The following is a 23292-nucleotide window of genomic DNA, read 5'->3' as shown; positions in this document are numbered from 1 at the left end:
AGAAGCATTTAGCAATAGGCCGTGTCTTTATGGTCCCTTTAAAGTACTGTTATGTGTGAATGGAGTGTACCTTTAATAGGACATGAAGACCAAGCAATGAGGGGCTACCTTGACATAGGTGTTTCATCTGTTTTCATATTTGAGCCCCGTGTAGGTGTAGTGTTAGTGTCACTTTTCTTGAACACTGGCTGTCAAACACTCTAAAACCCTGTGTTTTCCAGAGTTTTATAGAATGATTGTCATAACATCCAAGTCTTGAATCTGCGTCCTAGCAGATACTTCTCACTTGCAGCACTGGTAAATCTCCAACTGGGGCACTAATATATTCTTCCTCCCGAAGCAAGCGAAGAAACAGCCTCCGCATATCCTCCGGCCAACGGTAAATGTGAGTGTTTCTTAGCCAGTTAGGCACATGTTCCTGGAGAAGCAAGAATTAAAAAAGCAAACAAACATTAAAACACAATAAAAATTATTAAGAATCAGATAGAATGGAACAAAAGCGGATTTAAAAAAAGGCACTGCCCAGCTATGGCTACACATGGCCCTGCAATGAGTCATGGAAGTCTAAGAAACAGGGTTGGCCTATGTCCTTATATATCCTCATTAATGTGAAGCATAAGATTTTCCAGACTTCCCACTTCAATCAGGCACAGAAAAATGTATTTAGCCCACACACAGAGCAGCAGTGTTGGCCCGGGGACATATGGAAAGTTATATTTCTAACATACTTGAGAATCAGTGCGGGAGTTGACTAACTCCTGAAAGAGAATTATATAAGTTGCTTATAATATAGTTGAGACAACCTTAAAATGATAGGTTTTTTTCCTCATACTGTGAGGGACTGGCAGGATTGTAGACGGTGTGTGTTTCACCTAGGTTTCTCACATACACATGGCGAGGAGCTCCAGGATTTATGGCTAATGTCTCAGATTTAAATACGTTTCTGGGTCCTGGAGATTGGAGGCTTTGTAGAACTTTGAGTGGCATAAGGCCTTCATTCCTAGGTGCACACCTTTCCTGGTAGCTAGACCTTTTCAGTAAAGTACTGTTTTCATCCCTTCTTTGCATCATAAGTAGGGTACGCACAGGGCAAATTTCAACCAATTGTGCAGGAATCAGCCAAAATTCGCTCTGCTGATGACCCTGTTCCCTTGGCAGCAGTTGATCAATAGATCGACTTTTGCTGAAGGAACATGTTGGAAAATCTTCAGCCGAACAGTGCATGCAGCCAATCAGCTGTCAGAATATTGAGCGCACACTGGGAGATTCATCATCCACACTGCCTGGATGGAGGAATCTGTTATATTTCCTTTGTTCAGCCCACAGGTTGAACAAAGAAAATATAAGCATGTTTACCTGACTTTAGTGTTGCTGATATCCTCCATCCTCTTTCAGCCACTTCCAGTATACATGCACTCGCCCCAGCATTGGTTGCACATCAACGCTCTGGACCAGCTTCCTGTGAGTGACAACAGTGGACTAGCTTGCACAATGTTAGATAGTATGGCTGCCTGAAGTCACCACCATGTGTGTTGTTTGTAAGTATTTATCTACAACCAGCCAAATTTGTTCTTTACACATGCTGTGCTTCCTGCTTAGAAGCATTATATAAAGACTTCACTTTTACTCTGTTGACTAACTCTTAAAGAAGAACTCTGGGCAAAGTCTTTATGGTACCTATAGAGATAAGATGACGGTCACCCAATCTAGCAGATGATGGTTGTATAAAAAGGTGCCCATACACTTTACAACCATCGCAGGACCGTAGTCTTGTGATGGTTGTAAATGTTAAAAAAAACGTACGATCTGCCCATCTTGGACAGGCAGATCGTACTTGCGATTATCGCAAGCCCGCCCCCGAGGAGCGGGCTTCCGATGACCGCAATGCTGAACTGGCAGTGTGCGCGTGCGCACACCGGCCCGTTCGCCATTTGTCTCCCGAGCATGCCACAAACCAGCCGAAAATCGTAAGATTTTCGGCTGGTTTTCTAACATGCACCTTAGACAAAAGACGTCCGTACAGTAAAAACGGATGCACGCCTTCATACACATTCCGATTATCGTACAATCGCAGGATTTCCCGCGATAATCGCACAGTGTATGGGCACCTTTAGAGAGACCATACCAAGCTAATGCAAAAGCACCTCAGCTGACAGATCTCTTGGAAACAATCTACGAAGATGGATTCTTCCTAAGGACAACTATTGTTCTTCACAGCCTAAATCTGCTTGCCGGCACTATAATGCATGTTTATAAATCTATTGTTCTATAAACCAATTGTACGGCTGTCATATCTTTCAATTACAATCCTATGTATCTGGGCACCACTAGTACGAATGGACAAAACTGGACACAACAGCAGATCCTGACTCTTAGCTTGTGAGGTAGTAGTTGCTGACACACAATACAAATGCACTTCTAGTTTAACCCCTTCATGACTGAGGCCCTTTTTTCAATTTTTGCACCCATGTTATATTCCACATTTTAGGCCTTGCTTCTGTTGTAAAGCCGACAGTCGGCTCTACAAGTTTAAACAGAGTCCCGGCGGCAAAAGTCGCCGGGAGTCTGTTTAAACAGCCCCGATGCTGGCGATGTACACTGTACGTCGTCAGTCACGAAGGGGTTAATAGTTGTACAAAATATATACATTTTCAGAACACTTTGAAATAAACAATGAATGTTGCTCTTTTGCATTAAATGCCTGTAGAATGTACCTCTGTTGCAAATGGAAAAAGAACAGGGATGAATCTAAAGTTCAGACTTCCTTGTTTAATGAACTCCATCTGCATCTGGAATAAAAAAAGGTAAATGTACATCACAAGCTGATCTGGTGTATGTTTTATATGAATTTAAAGCCAAACACAAGCAACAAAATGACATTTAACAAGAGAAGAAGCTTGCTCATGCCCTGTGGTCAAAGCTCTGGAACAAGTAAAAAGGTATTGCCAAGAAGGTTCCACTGTGCTCTATGCTTTAATACGCATTCAGTTTACATATTTGTGACTGCATTTTAAGGTTAAATTGGTGTTTCTCTAAAATGGTTATCCAATTATGATTAAACAATGTACACACACACGTGTGTGTGTGTGTGTGTGTGTGTGTGTGTGTGTGTGTGTGTGTACCGTATTTTTCGCTCCATAAGGACGTCTTATGGAGCGAATCCCGACGCCCGAGACATGCAGTTTCGGGCGCCGGGCGAGTAGTAGGAGCTACTGCTCGTTTAATACGAGTGATCTAATGAGATCACTCGTATTAAAACCGAGCAGTTGTGTGTGTGTGTGTGTGTGTGTGTGTATTTTACACATATACACAATTTTTTTTCTTTAAAAAAAACAAAACTATTTTGTAAGTTAATGGTAACATATTGCATTTCTAGTTCCAGCTGCAGTAGTCTGCTATGATTTTGTAAGGCTGACAAAAAATAAAATAAAAATCAAACATGGCTTCTTTGTATAGGGGCATTCTATACACTTGTTTCTCCAATTACAGCGCTGGGACTGATTATGTGACATAGCAGAATGATACTTCCACTCAGTACAGTAGGAATCAATGAGTGTATCAAAGTGTGAGTTTAAATATAAATAGGTGCTGGTACTATTCTGCAATGAGGTTCAACAAAATCCTTGAAATGCATGTAACCGGTCAGGGGAGGATTGTTTTTTTTTTTTCTCATCAAAATTAGAGTAACACTAAGGGGTCTATTTAAAAGCCATTCACGGGACCATTTGCCCTCCAAATATCTGTGAACATTAGCTCTGTGTGAATATAAGCCAAAATGAATGTTCCTTAGTTAGTATCTTTACAAGTGCAATGACTTTTTAAATGTTTTCATGTAATATTGCATTATGGCCACTAGACCAGTGGTTCTCAACTTGTGTAACCGCAGGACCCACGTTAGTCCTTGGTCATTAAGACCCAAATCGCACTGCAATGGAACGCACAGCGTTAGGGCACCACTTGTTCCGGTACGGGCGTTCGAACTGTGGGTGGGAGGTGCGTTTGAGGTATCATTCAAATTAATGGTAATGCAACAGACCTCCCACACCAGAATGCACGGTAGGTGTGATTGCATGATACAGTGCGTTAAATCGCACTGTACTAGTGTGACCGGTCCCTCAAAAACACTGAGACACAATCTCACCGACATTCTCATACACTTTTTTTTTTTTTTTTAAAGGTCCACCCAGTCTGCCTACCATACGAGAACAGGAGTGGATCCTAAGCTTGGGGTCCAGTGTGGGCTGCTGTGATGGAGTTCCATCCATATGTGCATTGCTTGTACAACTCCCTTGCATGCCCTGTAGAGGTGCCGACAGCCAGAATGTGAAGTCACTCCGGTACAGGCACCTCTATAGGACATGTGAGGGAGCTGTAATCAATGCACATATGGATGGAGCTCCCTCGCGACCATAGCCCCATCCTATCCCACCTCAAGCTGACACTCAGAGGAGTCTCTTACCTAGAAAAGAAAGTGGAAGGAGCATAGGAAATAAGCAATTTATTTTCTATGCTCCTCACCACCATCTAGCGGTCATAATGTGATATTGCATAAAAACATTGAAAATACATTCCCTTGTAAAGAATCAACTACAGAGTGTTCGCACACTCAAAAATTCAGGGTGAAGGATCATGCAGATAGTTTATAAATAGACCCCTATTAGTAACAGAAGAGGTAGGTTGTACTCACCATTCTGTGGATGTATCGTGTGTGTAGACCATGGTCATCTCTACCCTGACCCAAATCCTCTTCTACATCTTTCTTGTACTGTGGACTTATCGCTATGATGATCATGACACCCATCTATCCAGGCCAGAAAAATAAAAACACATTTGTGCAGTCAAATTTAAGCCATACTGTAAGCATCAGTTGCACTTATTGAAGTCATTATGGAATTATGGCACACATAGGATGTATGATTTTTTTAATTTTACTTACATCACTGAGATATCGTTCCATCCACCTAATGATGTCCATCCCCCGGAGAGATCCCTCGAAAATGTCAATCTAGAATAAAAAAAATAAAATAAAAAAAAGCAGCAGTTGTAAAAAATGTCTAGCGCATTTGAGGTTATGGGACTCTGTGTTATGGTAAGTCTGTAATTTTATTATAATAATTTTGCATAATTGATCTACTAAATGTTAAAAATAGGCAGTATTTTGTGGTCAGTTTACCAGTATAGAATGGTGATGTCACAATATAAACATTGAAGGCACCAAATGTGACAGCAAACAGGTAATCATGTCCAGCTAGTCCAATTCAGACCTGTGGTGACTAAATGGCATTAGATAGAAGACATTTACTTCAAATGACATTTACTTCAATGCCAATTAACACATGAAAAGGACTGTGATGCAATTTTTGCAACTGTCAATGCATGAAGGTATCTTACACATAGATCTATTATAACTTGTATAATCAAAATATCTGAACTAGGCCATAAATAAAAACTTACATTCCAGCAATAAAAACTGCAACATATTACCTGCGTTATGTTCTGCTTTAAAGCCCTACCTAATTTTATTGGTATCTATCTACCATTAGCTGCCTCATTTCCCACCCTCGGCTTATATTCGGGTCAATACTTTTTCCCAGTTTTTTTTGTAAAATTAGGTACCTCGGCTTATATTCGGGGCGGCTTATACTCGAGTATATACGGTACTCCATGTTCTTGATTGCATCTTAGCAATAAGACAATTATGAAAACAGCCTAGAATATAATGTGTGGCGTGAACAATCTTCCTCTACTCCAGCCCTGGTTGCAAACAGCTGTCCGTGTGTCTTTCATATTTGGCCCTACAATGTTTCAGACCAAATCAGAGATATGAATACAGCTGCTCTACAGTCCACCGCATTGAACCATTATGCTACTGAGCACTACATCACATTTTGCAGAACAGTTAGTTGAACCAATTTTGGTATTATTCATATGTACATTACAAAGTGGAAAGCAGGCAGGCGAACAGACGTCCACTGTCAAATGACCCAGCAAACAACTTTTAAGCCTGTAGGACACATTTGCTGGCAGGAGCTCCCTATTGTGCTGGAACTGTTTTGAGAAGAGCGGTCATTGAAAAACCTGCAGGCAAGTGGGCTGGCAGCCTCAAAGCAAGTATGCAGCCCCTCTACTGGGTTGGTATCAACACTTGTCCTTCAGAATTAAAAAGGGTTCTCCTAAAAAAAATGGGGAATCTTCTTTAAAAAACACAAGCACAGGGGCATGCTGCAGAGATGAGTTGTTTCAGTGTTGCTCATTCCTCAGTCTGAAAGCTAATTCTTGGATTAGATACAATGGAATTCCTCCTCTGTGCTGGCTACAAGAGAGATTTGCCTTGTAATCTGTTCAGCCGCACCTATTGTGGTTGAGGGTTTATTGGTGGTTTGAGCATGTGTGCTCTGGTTTCTTATAAGTGCAACATGAACATTTTTATTCTTTTATCTAAGAAATAGTTTGATCTGCCCCATTAATTACAGCTGTGTTATATTTTGTTGACTACCACTAGCTGGACTACTACTACTAGTGTGACATGAATAATGGCCTAAATTGTTGCATACTAGTTAAAACATATGTCATAGTTGTCACTTGACAATACAGTTGATATAGTTCTTACTGTTGCCTTGAATCCATTAGCGCAGAGTATATTTGCTAGTTGTATAACTGGGACTGCAGCATCCAAAGAATATGTTATGAAAACTCTACCTGCAAGATAGGTAAAATAGTAGATCAACCATGATGTCATCAATAGAGAGAAAACCAAACCACAAAACCAAAAAGGAGGTGCAAAATCAGCAACATTATGGAAGGAACAGCACAAACTCTCATTTGCATGTATATCTGGTGCATAGCAATCAGTTGGTGAGCAGCATACAAGCACTTAAAGAGTTCCAAACCCTCTGTTTTTTTGTATATATCTACTGCTAGTAAGCAGTAGATATATGCAAAAAGTAAAAAAAAAACCCCCAGCTTTAACAGCGGTTTAAACGTACCCGTCTTTGCCGCGCGCTCCCGTCAGAAAATCTGAAACTGCTCGAGCGGCCGCAAAGCATCTTGGGGCGGGCGCATGCGCAGTTCGGATTTTCGGCGGGGAGACGAGGAGAGAGGCAAGGTAAGTCTATGGACGCGTGCACCCGCATGCAGACACCATGGGACAGGAAGTACCAGCAAGGACAGAGGAGTCAGCGCTGGATTGGAGAGCCGCTGCAGTGCTGGAGGGACAGATGAAAACATCAGGAAAGTTTTTTTTGACTTTAATGTCACAAAAAACAAACCACTGGAACCATGGGACAGTTATTCTAGGTTGATGACAGATACAGCAATGCAAGGGTGTATTAAGCAAAATAAAATAAACTACTGATGTAAGAAAAACTTCCCTTCCTGAATAAAGAAGGCATGCAGCCTTGAAACAAGTTATTTATTTCTAAACAAATGATTCCTGTTCTAGATCAATAATGTAGCCATTCCACACTCCCAGTTAGGTATTGTTCCAACTATGCAACATTATTGGTGCAGAAGAGCCCTGTGCCGGACAAGTCCTAGCTGATGTTTTGGGGGAAGACCCGGTTTTTCTAGGACCTCCACTTCTGCCAAGTACAGATATACAGTGACCAGTATCAGCATGGAGAAGGGCCCACATGATAACAACCACCAGCCATGGATATGTCACCCTGTATGTGTGGTGTGCTGGATGCTGACGTGAGGTCATAATGTAAATAAGAAATTAAGCGGTACAATTGGAAACAAACAGCCAGCACTTCAGTGGGAAAAAAATACAATCTTACTGCATGGAAACTTTGGAATATGCGTTTCCCAGGTAAAGGTTCTCTTGTTGTCGTGATTGTAATACACAGTATCCAGAAAGTGCCTAAGCATTATCTGACACCTTAATAAAACCTTTGAATCCCTGTAGTATATCATGTTAGACAGCATGCTGCAGATACTGTTTCTAATGTGCGTTGCAGCTGCGGTATTGGCGATACATGTTAGAGACAACGGCTGCATGCTGTCTAACAGGTCATGTGACAGTTTTTCCAAAAAAATGCAGACTAATGAATTTAGGACAGTGGTGGAGCACTAGGGCCCAGTCACAGCTGCAACCCTGGTAGTTCTGCCACTGAATCCAAGCTGTGGAGGCACTACAAATCTCAGCAATACATTATATAGCAATGCAGAATACCATCAGCTATTCAAATCCCAGCAACATATTATACAGCAATGCAGAAAGGCACCGGCTGTAGAGGACTACAAATGCCAGCAATACATTAACAGCAATGCAGAATACCACCATCATTAGAGGACTACAAATCCCAGCAATATATTATATGCAGAATAATATGAAGATACATACTCTGTTGCTCACCAGGGCTATAACAGGGTCTTAGGAGGCTGTGTAGGGTTATACCAGGGCTGTGCGCAATCCGCCCAGCGCTGTCCGCTGTCTCAGGAGGATGCGTGGGGTCGGACTAGGGCTGTGCAGGGTCTCACCACGACCGTGTGCAGACTGGCCAGGGTAGTGCAGGATCTCAGGAGGATGTTCGGGGTCTCAACAGGGCTGTGCAGGGTCTCACCGGAGCTGTGCGTGGGTCTCGCCGGGGCTGCGTGCAACGTCTCGCCAGGAAGGAGGAGATGTGCGGCCGGATCAGCGCTGTAAAAGACAGTCACCGCAGGTCTCCAGCAGGCATGGGACCTCATGGCATCCACTTCTGTTAAAAAATTTATAGCGCCAGTATCGGCACTTAGTATTGGGGCATTTTAACGAGCACTCGTCAAATTGCCCAGTGTCGGCACCAATACTGGTATTGGTGGATCCCTAGTAAATACAATAATGAAGCACTTACGTTGATCTGAAGGTAAATTACTTGTTCTCAGTCCAGTTCCCGGGTCTTCTGGAGGAGGTCCATAAGGTGGCATGCCCAATTGAGGTCTTTGGCAATAGATACGCCCATCAGGACCCTGGAAAAGGCATGGGGTGGCTTGAATAGGTTTTGCAGATTCTTGATTTGGATCACTGAAAAAGAACATTTTTTTTTTAAATCAAAGTCATTTTAATCAAAATGTTTTATGCAAATATATATAAAACCTAAGTGACAAGCAGACTTTTGCTGCAGGCAGTGTTCTGCAGCGGCAGAAAAGAAGGTGGAAATGTCAATGCAAGTTCTGTTTCTTTACAAATCATACATTTAGAAATGTCTGCTCAAACATTAATAATGTAGCTTGACTATTAAAGTTAGATTGCTTGTGCCGAATTATGCTGTAAAATGTATTTTTTTCTTGTGAATTTCTAAGATTTTTTATTTCTAATTATTTGCAGTTTCCTGCTACCTCTATCGACAGCCCACACAAGGCAGCAGAGGGATGTATGTGGTCTCTGTGTGCAGCATATAGGCTTGATATTTTCAGTTTAGCTTTAAACATATTTGTCATGTATACACATAGTAAGTTAGGCAGTTATTTGTTATACCTTAAATAATAATATTATAAAATGGTAGCTACCTTTGTTGTATATACCACCAGTTTGGTTGCTGCTGTGGTTGTAACATAAGAGGGTGTTGCATTGGATAGCGGATACATGGTCCACACTGACGTAGTCTCCCATCTAAAACAGTAACATGATGAAATTACATACTTATGTTTGGCTACTTAACAATCTCAACAGTGAGAACAGAAAGCAGTTAATTAAAATCAGCCTTTTTCAACAATGGTGCCACGGCACCCTGGGTTGCATTCTGGCTTTTTGAGGGGTGCATCAAAGTTTGCAGACGGCGTCATGCCTTTCTGTGGTCCAGGCAGGCTGGCCACCAGCACCATGGAAAGGAATGATGCTAATCTAGGTAGGGTGAGATCCAGTCGGAAAAGGTGGAAGTTCTCCTCCACCTCCCCCCTCTGCCATACTGCTACAGCTGTGGCTCCTGATGTGAGAGTCAGGTGTTTGATGTGAAACAGGAGTCTCTGATGTGACGAGGGCTCCCAGGGTGAGAGGGTACAGAGAGCTGATAATAGGGGGGAATCCCACTTTTTAATATTTGCATCGGGTCCTGCCTTAATAGTTCTCCATTTAGAATAAGGGTCTGGTAACGGTTTTGGAGTGCCCACACATTTTTAAAAAAATTTACTTTTACGTTTCTTACATTTAAGGTCCCTGAAGCTTTTACAGTGCTGCGACAGTGCTTGGGAAACACTCCATTAGATTATAACAAGCAGAGAAGGTACTGCTAGCTGGTAAACTGCTTGACAGTTTCACTTTGATATATTTAATACAATCAAGAAGACTGCAACTTCCCTGGTAGAATCTGGATCTCTCTCATGTCACTCCACCTCTAGGGCCCATTCACACTTTTGGGTTTTAAAAATACTACTAAATGTGTTCCTATTCATGAATGAGTTAAATAAGGCAGAACACTTTTATCCTCGTAGAGATTCATAACACATTGGTATGCAATACTGCCCAATTATTTGCCCCTCCCTTTTAGATTGTAAGCCCTCACGGGCAGTGCCCTCCTTACCATATTGTCTTGCATTGTAATTACGTCTTCCTAATATCGTGAAGCACTGCCCAAACTGTTGGCACTATATAAATCCTGAATAATAATAACAGGGCTCAAAATTTCCACTCGCCTGCTCACATTTGGCAAGTGGAAATGCAGTGCAGGCGAGTGGAAATTCCTGTCAGGCTTGCGGTCTCAGACCGCGTATCTGACTCGTGGGAGCAGCTGCTCCTGCTGGTCTGTCTCCCTTCATTTCGGCCAGAGCTCTTCACTGACCTTACTAAATCACACTAAATTTGACGCGGGAGGGTAGGGGTTAGGTGGGCAACTGGTGGCGAGTAACTCTTAAGGCCTGGCTAGTAACTCAGGACTTGAAATTTTGACCCCTGATAATAAGACAATATTTTAACTAGATATGTATTATTTGATTAAGTGTGCAAATTCACCATCATTACTAAATTGGAGATGATGATGGACCATCGGGGAATAAAGTGGAGGCACAATGATGGCTGAACATTACCATGGAAAGGAAAAACTAGACAAGGCAAAATGATAACTGATGACTAACCAGTCAGAGGCCGAGTGAAAATTGTCTATGTCAAGAAGAGGAGCAGCTGACAATGGAAACAGTCACCAGCACTCTAGACATGTATTGCATCTCACAGATTTATAGTAAAGAACAGTGGTAATTGCTTTTTGCATAGCAAATTTCCAAAAATATTTTTCCCCCATTTGGCCAGCTGATTTGAAAAATGTTCCGGAGGGCTTGGCAGCGAAAGGGTTAAATGATAAAGAAAAATACTAGAAGCAGAAAACAAATTCCCATTAATAGTACGTGACTATATTATATCGCAAGTGAGTTGCGCTCGGTCTCGACAAATAAATAAAATAAGTGCACTCTATAGGACGTGAAGAAGTTACTAAGTTCAGATTCTACTGTGAAAAAATTATAAATCTCGGTAGTCACTACCTCGGTAATAGTTGTGCAATACAACAATCAGTTTAATTAGTACCACCTGGTACCAATTGATCTCTCCCAGTGAGGGCTACGGCTTTATGTCACTATAACAGTCATAGCTATTCGATACAGTGAAATCTATGTTCAATTCCGTAGTGGCATCAAGAGATTAAACTACTAACATCACCAAAGGAAAGAGTGTTAGTTTCAGTAATTAGACAACATGATCCAAATGATAAAAACAATTTAAAAACACATTAATAGCTACAGGAGTCTAGGCTAGTATATCATGAATTACAAAAGGTATTATTACTGTGAGTTGTTCCATGGATACACATATCCAGTCGGAGTAAAACACATTTAACTATTTATAACATCATAAAACAGTTTATAAAATTTAAAAAGACTACATATATCGGCTACTGGATTTAAATATCATTACGTTTCTTTGCATACAGTTCCCTCTGTGGCGGATTCAGAGTCCCATTAATCGTTCTAGCTGAATTATATTAAGAGTTGCGGATCTAAGACTGATTAAAATATTAAATAAAAACTGCATAAAACTACATAAAAAAGGACCTGACTTAGGCATGGAAGATCATCCTATTTATCTGATGTGTTAAAACCAACTGTCTCGAGTGAAGCACCTGGAAGTAGAGGGTGCCTAGTCCCTTTACTTCTCTATAGGTATGTTTTTTTGGTAAAATTAGGTACCTCGGCTTATATTCGGGACGGCTTATACTCGAGTATATACGGTATATGGCTGGGTGTAAACTCAAATACCCATAAACATACATGTGTATGCATACATACATACATACCATGGACTGGCAATATCAATAATTTGATGTATGTACATATCCATTAAATATAAAATAAAAGGGGTTAGACCAATATCAATATTCAAATTGGTATTTTTAGATGTATTATACCTAATCTCTTATGACTGGGGTTATTTAGGTTTATTCGGTAAATTATTATTTTTATAAAGGGATGTTGAGTTCGTGTGGATAAAAACTAGTTAAAAGAGAATATTGTGTGGTCAGGGGGAGGCGTGCATAGGACAGGACTGGTGACCTCAGTCATGCTGTAAATAAATTAGCAATATTATGCTCGTGGTGTATTATACAGCAGAATTCGTGTTATTAATTTATCCTAGATGGGTCTGATATTTTAATGGATTAATCGTTTGATAGGAAACAGTTCAGGTCTAGTTCTACGTTCAAGCCTTTTGGTGTCATCGTTTCCATCAAATAAATCCACTTAGTCTCATTTCTGGAGATATCCCTCTTCATATGGTTTCCCCTCCATTGCTTAAACACCCTATCAAGGCCTATAAACTGAATTCCTTTTGGGTTACAGTTATGTTTTTCCTTGAAATGTCTGGATAGATTATGATCTCGTTTACCCTTTTTTATGTTATTAATGTGTTTGCGTATTCTCACCCTTAATTCGCGGTTGGTTCTCCTTATATATTGTAAACCACAAGGGCATTGTATCATGTAAGTAACATGAGTACTATGGCATGAGATGAATTAATTGATCTTAAATTGTCCATTTGAATTGGAGCAAAATTCTGAAGTTTTTTTCTTTTTACCAGTGTGCATTTCCCACACGGGTAAAATCCTTTCCCTTGGAAAAATGTGGAGCTTATAATTTTTCATACTGTTTAATTTCTATTTAAGTGTTCGTACTATATTTAAAATTCGTCACGATTTAGAGATTGGGATTTTAGAATTTGTTTTTCTTATACACGACCAATCTGTGACACCGAGTCATTTATATTTGGATTGGTGTCTTTGAATAGATTGTCACATCATTAAGAGGTTTTGTTTGGACAAACCATGTACACTTAGTACACAGAAACACCTAATCAATACACCGGCTGGTGATTGAAAACCCTTTTCCCACAACTGATTGTTGTATTGCACAACTATTACCGAGGTAGTGACTACCGAGATTTATAATTTTTTCACAGTAGAATCTGAACTTAGTAACTTCTTCACGTCCTATAGAGTGCACTTATTTTATTTATTTGTCGAGACCGAGCGCAACTCACTTGCGATATAATAAGTTCACCCACACACATAGTTGCGCCTGGTCGAACTAATTATTTAGTTATTTAGTTTTCACACCTAGCGCAGTGATTCTTGAATTACTAGTACGTGACTATAGTTAATGCATTTTAGAAGGCATTTGAGAAGGAAAATATTTCTTCTTTACAACATTAAAACTCACCTTGATGCATTTGTCTATACAAAGAATGGGTCACTTGCTCTTCAGGGGTGACGAATGACCTAAGGGTTCGTGGTCCATCTATGGATTCTGTGTCTAATACATGTGGAATACTGGATGCATAGCCAGTGTCATCACTTTTATGATATGGATGCTGGCGTTGGTGAAAATAACTGCGAGATGGACTTGACCCTCCTTCTGCCCCTCTGAAGCTGAAGTCTGAAATCTGTCCTGCATGTTGTAGGTTCAGAACCGCATACATGGATTCATCATCCTCCTGTGGTATACTCCTGTTCATCATAACGCTGTGTACAAAAAATAGGAAGACAATGGTGTTTACTAGACATGACCAAGACCCAAACTGGGTCAAAATGCATTGTGGATTTAAACACTGTAACCTGGTTTTCTTGTTCAATAACCTTTATTGAAGTTGAAAAGAGATAACAATTTTCAAAAGTAATACTCAACAAAAAGGAGAGTCACAACATTAGGCAATACCCATTGTGATGTTTGGGGAATATAGCACAATGGGGAGCGCTAAGTGACCACTCCTGAAGCCGATGTTAACATAAAAAGGACAGTCTTTATTCATTCAAAAGGTTAACAGTCCATGAACTTCACAACATAACTTGCTTTTCTTCAGCATAAACAAAGCATAACAGTTCCTTGGACTCTCATAAACACATCATGTTTTGGTCTCACCGACATCGGACTGTCCCATACACTTTCCCTGGAAATACAGTCCTCAGCAGCTTTCCTCAGTTCCAAGACTTTTAGCATTCACCCCTCGTGGGTCACTGTCTCTCTCCGTCTCCCTGACAGGTATCTCAGGGTCACAAACCCTCTGGAACTCTCCAGCCTTCCTGGATGTGTCCCTTGTGCTCACGCACGCAGCAGAGTCTGCCCGTGGTCGTGTGCTTCTTGCACACCCACAACTCCCCTCTAAAGCACTGGGCTGGCTTCCTAATAAGGCTGCTCTCAGCCACCTGATCAGCCCAACCTGGCCACTGGCAACACCTGGAGATCCCATCCAAATATAGTCTGGAAAACCCAGAAGGAACTGAACAGCCAGTTCCTCCTCTGCAAAGGTATTCCCATTGTGGAACCTCTTGTTGCCGAATGACATTGTGGAATTGCCACACCCTTCTACACCATCCATGGACCATATATTAGAGCAGCTCACAGAGTACATGGGTGTACACTATACACAAAAGAGCAATTCAGCTAATGCATAGGTGTTGAATATAAAGATGTTGAACAAATGGCAAAAGGAGGGGGAAGGAAGAACAAGGGCAGTGGGTGGAGGAGGAGGTGGGGTGGCCTCCGGCTTCCTCATTGGCCATCTTCCCGACCAATCAGGAAGCCGGGCAGTGAGTGACGAGGGAGCATGCACGTGCAGCGCTTGGTGGAGAGTTCCATTAACGAAAACCAGAAGGAGTATTCAGAGATGATCAATGCTGACCTGGAGGGAGCTGCTATTCCATAGCAGGTTGGGAAGCCTCAGAGAACATGCAAAACATAAGAACGGAGCCTTCTCCTCGTGAAATAACTTTTATTGTCTAATTGTAATAACCGAATACTCACAAACGGTGCCTTTAGCAAAGCATTTCTAAACGTAACCGAATAAAACCAGCCTATTCCAACAGCAGATGACCGAAATGTCAAGGTCTTGCTCTGATGAAGAAGGTACAACCCTGGAAACACGTCAGCAAGACCAAGATTCTGGTCCACATTTCGGTCATCTGCTATTGGAATAGGCCGGTTTTATTCGGTTACGTTTAGAAATGCTTTGCTAAAGGCACCTTTTGTGAGTATTATTTTATTCAGTTTTTACAATTGGACAATAAACGTTATTTCACGAGGAGAAGGCGCCGTTCTTTCTTTTTTATGTTTTCCATTTCCCTTTGTGCCTGACATCCACCATTGTGGCGAGGGGTTCCTCTGAGGGGTATTCATGGCCTTTGCTGTGGAGCAGAAGGTGTGCAGTCACCCTGTGCTTCGTGACTGAAGGCTGCTGAATAACCCTGTAAATGCCCGCGCTGAATTCCAGGCCCCAGATGTCAAGTAGTAGGCTGTATGCCAGAGCATATGCCCAAAATGGCTGCCGTAGCCTAATTGGGCAGACCGCAGCCTGGACCTGTATAGCATTCCTCAGCTAACTGCAACTCATTGCCCTATTGTACTAAGGGTGAGCAGTGAATGCAGAGTCCAGTGCCTGAAGCAGCATTACCGTCTGGCTCTCCGCCTTCCACATGGCAGGGCCCAGGTATGGTACCCGAGGCTTGCCAAGAGGCACCTATCCGGTATATGCATAAAACGGCTTAGGTGCAGTTAGGTTTGAGGTGAGAGTCGTCTTCAGATAGGATGTAGAAATTAGGATAGATATATATATATATATATATATGTCCTTCCAGAGAGTGAGGGTGCTGTCAGCAGCTCTGTCCAGCATCCCTCCCAGCTCACTGAGGGACACAAAACAGAGTCAGCTGCTGGCAACTGGTGATGTGAGGAAGCTGGACAGAGCGTCACAGGTTGCTAAGAGTTTAGCAACCTGGGATGCTGTGGCCACCCCCCACCCACAGTTGTTGCCTCCAACAAAATGCTGCCTGAGGCAACCACCTAAGGCTGCCTTATAGGGACTGCCCTTGGTGCAGCTGTGTTTGGCTCCGACTATTGACAGAATCTGTAAATGGAGAAACTACAAGTCATCAGCCACCACAGTAAAGTAGTTCTCAATGGAATACAAGTGTGGCAATGTCACTACATTTGTAGTCCATTCATTCTTCCTCCCGTCCATGCTACTGAATCTCCATACCAAGGTACAGACATACCGTGTTTCCCCGAAAATAAGACCTACCCCGAAAGACCTAGCACTATTTTTAAACATTCCTGTAATATCTACTGTAAGACCTACCCCAAAAATAAGACCTAGTTTGGGGGTGGGGCGGCCCACAGAGCAACCAGAGTCATGGTGGGGACTAACCGCTGCGTCGCATACCACCCGTGTCACAAAATAAGCAGACACCCGTCTGCCTTTGCTTAGAGAGCTGCCGCCGGGCAGAAAACTAAATTTCCCAGCAGGCAGCGGCACAGCAAGGTAGTATGGCCAGTGGGGTCGGGGTGAGGTGACCGAGCCTCAGTCACTGTGGGAACTTTTGACTGGAGGTCCGTGCAGTCCAGCCTGGCGACGAGAGAGGTGGCTCCCTGGCGGGGATCCCACAGAGAACTGTGGACAGCATCAGAGAGGAGAGCTCCAGGACAGCTGCAGCCTGCAGGTATTGTGACACTGTGTGTGACAGTATTTAAAATAACACATCCCCCAAAAATAAGACCTAGTGTGATTTTTTTGGGGAAAAAAATAAATATATATATATATACATACATACACACACATATACACACACACATATGGCAGCGTCTTATTTTCAGGGAAACACGGTAGACAGGAGGAAGAGCAGACCATTGCACCACTGATCAAGTGATTGCAGATGCAATGCTTTTCTGGCTCCAATGCAAACAAAGAAATAATAAATGCAGATTTTTTTTTTTTCTTTTAGGAACAAGTGCGCATTTATCATTGTGAAACACAAACAATCATTTTTCCCCAGTGTAAACAAATCCAATCAGAATCTGCTCATTGCTGCTGTTTACATTATGTTTTGTAACATTCGCAATCACAAGCTGTACCCTGGTAGAAAAAGTTCTCAGCTTCTATACATTTTCTTTCGGATAGATAGTAAATATGACATCTGGAAGTCGGAGCTACAAGTCGGGGAATTCCGGTAACATTGTGTCGCCCGAATCATCTAAAGCAGACAAGATACGAGTTCTGAATCTTGTATTTGCCATGTACACCAACACCATATGAACTCACCACTTATATAAGAGGTTTCCTGGGTTACTTCCAGTTTGAGATCAGAGGCCTGAATGTGAAAGGGTACCCCTTCTGTACACCAGGATTGGACATGCACTTTCAAACACAAATAAACCATTGACATAGTTTTACATTAAGGTACTAACCTGAGGAAGAATAATCTTAGATTTTCGCAGTTGCAATCTGTGCTGGATCTGCGTATGTCTAGGCCCGGAGATGAGAGTACAACCAGGAAGAGGAAGTGGTTTTCTATATCACGCACATTTTATGCAAATTAACTCCTCCCTATGACGCAATACGTAGCTAGCATTGCTGGCTGGAAAGCCTGATGAGCTTGTATGTTGTGAGTGGGTCAACTTGCCTTGTTACTGTAGGCACAACAATAAGTTCTTTACAAAAATTGCTATAATAGCTTCCAGGGACATAATGTTGTAAACAGTCAGTGCAAAGAAAACGAATATTTCAAGCAACCTTGTTGGAGATGTAAAGATTAAAGTGACACTAAACCTTAAAAATGCATTCACGTACCCTATTAAAGGAGAAGTATCGGATGAGTGGAATACATTCATCCCCATAGTTACAGCCGATGTGTGACAGATGCAGTGTCGCACGTCGTCTCTAACTATGGGGATGAATGTATTGGTTCTGCTATTGATCGATGAACTGAGCTCTGCTCACAATCTTCTCCCTGGCAGTCACTGCTCACTGCAGGGATTCCCCTCTCCATCCTCCAGCGCTGACTAGAAGGAAGGGTGGGCGAGGGATAGGTATGATAGCGCAGCAGTGTCAGTTCTCCCGCCAGATGTCGCTGCAGAAGCCGCGCCATCCTTAAATTTTACCATTGGGGGGTCACCACAACTTGGCAAATGTTACCAAGGGGTCCCGGCCCTATAAAGGTTGAGAACTACTGCTCTACTGTGAGCTCATGTGCTGTGGTCACGGGTCCCCCAGAGGAGCGGGGGACCCCGAAAACCACGGCGGGGGGGGACCTCTGGAGCTCAAAATACCATAGGAATACATTGGATGCAGTTTTGACCTGGTCTGCACCTGCTCTGCTCTGGATCTGCTCCGCGCTTGGCGTGAACTAGCCCTAAGGGTCGCGGGAGAACGCAAACTAGCGTTCTCCCGTGACCCAAAGCTCTGTATACCGCGATTTACAGCTCGCGGTATACAGAGACGCCGCGGCCGAGACGGATCCCGACATTACTGTCTGGATCCACCCAGCTGCGTGATTAACAGCTGGCTCCTATATAGAGGCAGAGCCAGCTGTGCCCGCCCCCTCCCCGTCTGTTCCGCCAGTCAGCGCTGGCGGATCGGAGTGGGGAGGGGGGAATCCCTGCAGAGTGCCGTGAGTGACAGTTACGGCTCTCTGCAGGGATAGATCAAGAAGTGAGCGAGCGCCGGTATGTGCTCGCTCAGTTCCCGATCTACTGAGCCGACCTGTGACAGTTTCATGGTCACAGGTCGGCTCAGATTATGAGGCTTAGTGAAAAACACTCACCTCATAGTTCTCCTTTAAGCCTGTCACACACTACATGCGAAGCCGTGCAGAGCAAAGCAAAGCTGTCAGGCATGGAGCTTTGCATGTAGTGTGTGAGCTGAGCGCGGCCAGATTGTCAGCCAATTGGTTCCCGCGTAATAACCGAATGGCCTTCGCATCTTGACGCGCGAGCCGATTGGCTGAAAATGAAATGTTGTTATCTCAGCACGCTCAGCTATGTGCGGTCTCTTGCAAGCTGACGTGTCGGAGACAAAATTACATGACACACTGCACGTGAAGGCAGCGCGCCACCGCTCCGCGCTGCTTCGCGAGCAGTGGGTCCCAGCCTGAGGGCTGGGACCCACCATAAAGAGTGCGTTCAGACTCTGGAACGCACTAGAACGAAGGGTGGGATCTGCAAAAAAGTAGTGCATGCAGCATTTTGGCAGATCGCACTGGACCAGAACGCAGGCACTGATGTGCCACGCATTCAGGTGACGGCTATCGCACTGTGGGTGGTGGGCATGGCTGCGGTGCCATTGACTTCAATGCACTGCCATGCCCCCTCCCGCCCCAAAACAAAGTGAGCCGGCCGGGTTGTGTTCCCGTGCGTTCCAGAGGCTGAACGCACTGAAACACACTCCTTATGGTGTGATTGGGCCCTTAAGGATGTAGGTGGGGTAGTTTGCGGGTGTCAGCTGGTTCGTTCTCTATAGAGGCAAAGCCAGTTGTCAATCAGGCAGAGGGGTGGATAATATAGTCGAAGATACTGATACTGGCATCCCGGGCTACCATGGGACTGGCTTATCAGGAACCTGGACATGATCCACTGCCCGGTTTCCTGATTGCCTGGGAAGCCGGTGTTCTATCGAAAGAACACCGGCTTCACGTTCTGAGACAGCCTGGCTTCCTGACCAATTAACAAGCCGGGCGGCACGTCATGACCCGCCTCCCGGCTTCCTGATTGGCTAGGCAGCCCGCTTTATTTTTTGCTAGGCAGCCTGTGTCAGGATGCCAGGGGCGTCACCTCCCCATGAGGTCAGAGGGTACGGCATATGGTACAGACCTCCCTTCAGCCTGGCAGACCCACGGGCGCTCCGGCGGCCACTACGCGTGCGCGAGATGCGCGCCGGGTGCGCGTGTGCAGTACACAGGCTGTGAGCGCATCCCAGGGCCATGCACGCAACGCACGTGCGCCTGTTTGAGCTTCAGTTGTGGCCTTGCTCAGCCCACACACACACGCCTTTCGCCTGCCATTGGCCCTCGGGAAGGGAAGCCTCCTGCTCGCCTCAGAGACCAGGGGGCGGACCCACACCCCCTGGCTATAAAAACCTGGCCAGAGCCCTGGCTCAGTGCTGAGTTATTCCACCTCATGGTGTGACATACGAAGCTCTCCTCCTATGTGCCTTGGTGCCTGTTACGTGAACCCTCTGCTGACTTCCCGTGTACCGACCCTGGACCGACTATCGCCTCTGACCCTTGCTGCCTGCCTCGACCTCGGATTGCGCTCGACTACCCCTTTGGATTGCCCTTTTGTTACCTTGCCTCCGGACTTTTTAGGCTGCTTCCTGCCAGTGGGTTTCCTCCGTGCTGCTTGCCCGCGGACGCACCTGACAGCCTGGCTTTTTGACCAATTAGGAAGCCGGGCACAGGTCATGTTCAGAAAGCCAGGCTGCCTATCAACATGATTAAATAATACCTGTACATTTTTATAGAGGTGTATACATCACACCAAAAAACAAACAATTGAAAGGGAATAAGGGACAGAGGGATTTAGTTATAACAGAGGGACAGTCCCTCCAAATAAGGGACAGTTGGGAGTTATGCTTTATGAATCGCAGTGCCTCATGCTTCTGTTAACATGCTGCATTCTATTACAGACAGTGCCCTACAGGTGAAACTCGAATAATTAGAATATCGTGCAAAGTTCATTTATTTCACTAATGCAACATAAAAGGTGAAACTAATATATGAGATAGACTCATTACATGCAAAGCAAGATAGTTCAAGCCGTGATGTCATAATTGTGATGATTATGGCTTACAGCTCATGGAAACCCCAAGAACCCCAAATCCACAACCTCAAAAAAGTAGATTATTACATGCAATCAATAAAACAAGGATTGTACATGGAACAATATCGGACCTCTGAAAAGTACAAGCATGCATATGTACTCAGTACTTGGTTTGGGCCCCTTTTGCAGCACTTACTGCAATAACTTTTGCACGATATTCTAATTATTCGAGTTTCACCTGTATGTCTCCACTACTTATGGTGCCTCAACTGTCTTTATTATGTGCAGTGCCTCATGTCTCTTTGTTGCATGTACTGCCTCATACTCATTTGGTGCCTACAAGTGCCTCATAGTTCTCTTTTACATGTAGTGCCTCTTGCCTTGATTGCAGTAAGTGCATGCCTCTGTTACTTGCAGTTCATTGTGCCTTTCTACTACATACAGTGCCTCTTATATGACTTTGCTTCAAACCTCTCTGTTACACACATTGCCTCACTCATCTCATTTACACACAGTGCCTCATATCTTTCTTTTCCATGCAGTGCTTCATGCCTCTCTATTACAACGTGTGCTTTATGTCTTTCTATTACACATAGTGCCCCATGCATCTCTACTACAAGCATAAATGCTGTTCACATAGTGCCTTAAACTTGTCTATTAAGCTTAGTGCCTGAACTGAAAAAAGATATAAAAGACACACATGAATGCAGCTCTGTATTCATTAATACCTTATCAAATGTATTTTTTTGAATGCAAGCAGAGTAAGTACCTGAATTTGACCTTGCTATCCCCTGTACAGCAGTGCTGCTGCTTCTCCATGTCCAATCACAGACTAAGAGACGGACAAGACCCATAAGTGTGAGGTTTAGAGGAAAATCAGGTCTCCTTCTCTGCCAGATAGGGCTGTACTGTGAGGTAGATCTGTGTAAATCTCAGGAATGGATGAACAGAAATACAAATCCTTTGGCAGGAAGAACAGCTCCCATATATGTATCTCATCTGTGTATCAGGGGCGGACTGGGCCGGGGGGCAGGGTGGCAATTGCCCCCCGGGCCTCTCTGATGCCACCACAAACGGCCCCTTGACCCCCGCTGCCACCGGCCGCCCGCCGCATCCGACGCGGCTCTGTGATCAATGCGGCCGCTGCTCGTCAAGGAGGTGCTCGGGAGGCCCCAGCAGGGGGCCCTCTAACATGCCGCGTCTACCTGATACGGCCAGCCCGGATCACCGGATCAGGCAGACGCGGCCCTGTAATCAGGCGCTGTAGAGGGCCATCCGGTTGGGCCTTCTGAGGACCGAGCGGCCGCCGATCGCTGAGCCGCATCGGATGCGAGCCGGGTGCAGGTGACAAACAGGCAGCAGAGGGAGAGAGTCACTGCAGCTGCGGCCACAGCAGACACCCCCCCCACTCTCACAACCAGGGTCCTTGAAGCTGCACACAGCGCGCGCCGGTTTAAGTAGTAATCAGCACGCTCTGTATGCAGCTTCTAACAGCATGGGAGACGAGAGGCCGCTCTTGTCGGTGGATCCAGGCATCAGGTGAGTATTACAAAAAAAATTGGTTTATTTTATGTTCCCGGGGACATAATTTGTCAGGTGATGGTCTCCTGAATCCTGGGACCGTGCCCAGAAATCAGGGATGGATGTAGAGCTGCAACAACTAATCGACTAAGTCGATTATAATCGATGATTGAAAAAGTTGTCAACATTTTCAATCATCGATGAATCAGCTTTCGATTAGTTGTCCCTGTTCACGGCTTCACACACGCCGCGTGCCACACCTCCTCCCCGCCTCACGCTTGCCACTGCCGGGCCTGCCCACCCACATCCAAGCTCCACATGCCTCACCTCCTCCCCGCCTCACGCTTTCCACTGCCAGGCCTGCCCACCCACATTCATGCTCCACATGCCTCACCTCCTCCCCGCCTCACACTTGCTGCTGCTAGACCCGCCCGCATCCACGCTCCACATGCCGCACCTCCTCCCCGACTCACGCTTGCTGCTGCTAGACCCACCCATCCGCATTCACGCTGGGATTTGTAGTCCCCTATACAGCGAAATGCAGAATACCACCAGCTATAGAGGACTACAAATCCCAGCAATAATACATTATACAGCACAATGCAGAATACCACCAGCTATAGAGGACTATAAGTCCCAGCAATAATACATTATACAGCACAATGCAGAATACCACCAGCTATAGAGGACTACAAGTCCCAGCAATAGTACATTATAGCTGGTGGAGTT

The 23292-nt window shown here is 44.2% G+C and overlaps 1 protein-coding gene across 1 annotated transcript; it reads right to left on the bottom strand.

The window, feature by feature from the left end:
* Window positions 1–219: 219 nt before the first annotated feature.
* TRAF3IP2 (TRAF3 interacting protein 2) lies at window positions 220–8895 on the bottom strand. Its single transcript, XM_018560283.1, has 6 exons — window positions 8835–8895; window positions 6611–6699; window positions 4937–5005; window positions 4688–4801; window positions 2715–2789; window positions 220–418 (listed from the first exon to the last, which is right to left on the bottom strand). Exons 3-6 carry the CDS (start codon window positions 4973–4975, stop codon window positions 269–271), a joined length of 378 nt encoding a protein of 125 aa, XP_018415785.1. The 5' UTR covers window positions 4976–5005; window positions 6611–6699; window positions 8835–8895; the 3' UTR covers window positions 220–268.
* Between the last annotated feature and the right edge of the window lie 14397 nt (window positions 8896–23292).

The sequence above is a fragment of the Nanorana parkeri genome, unplaced genomic scaffold (assembly GCF_000935625.1).
Source record: "Nanorana parkeri isolate BGI_ZX_2015 unplaced genomic scaffold, ASM93562v1 scaffold445, whole genome shotgun sequence".
NCBI lineage: Eukaryota > Metazoa > Chordata > Amphibia > Anura > Dicroglossidae > Nanorana > Nanorana parkeri.
This window is presented reverse-complemented; position numbering and strand designations above follow the sequence as displayed.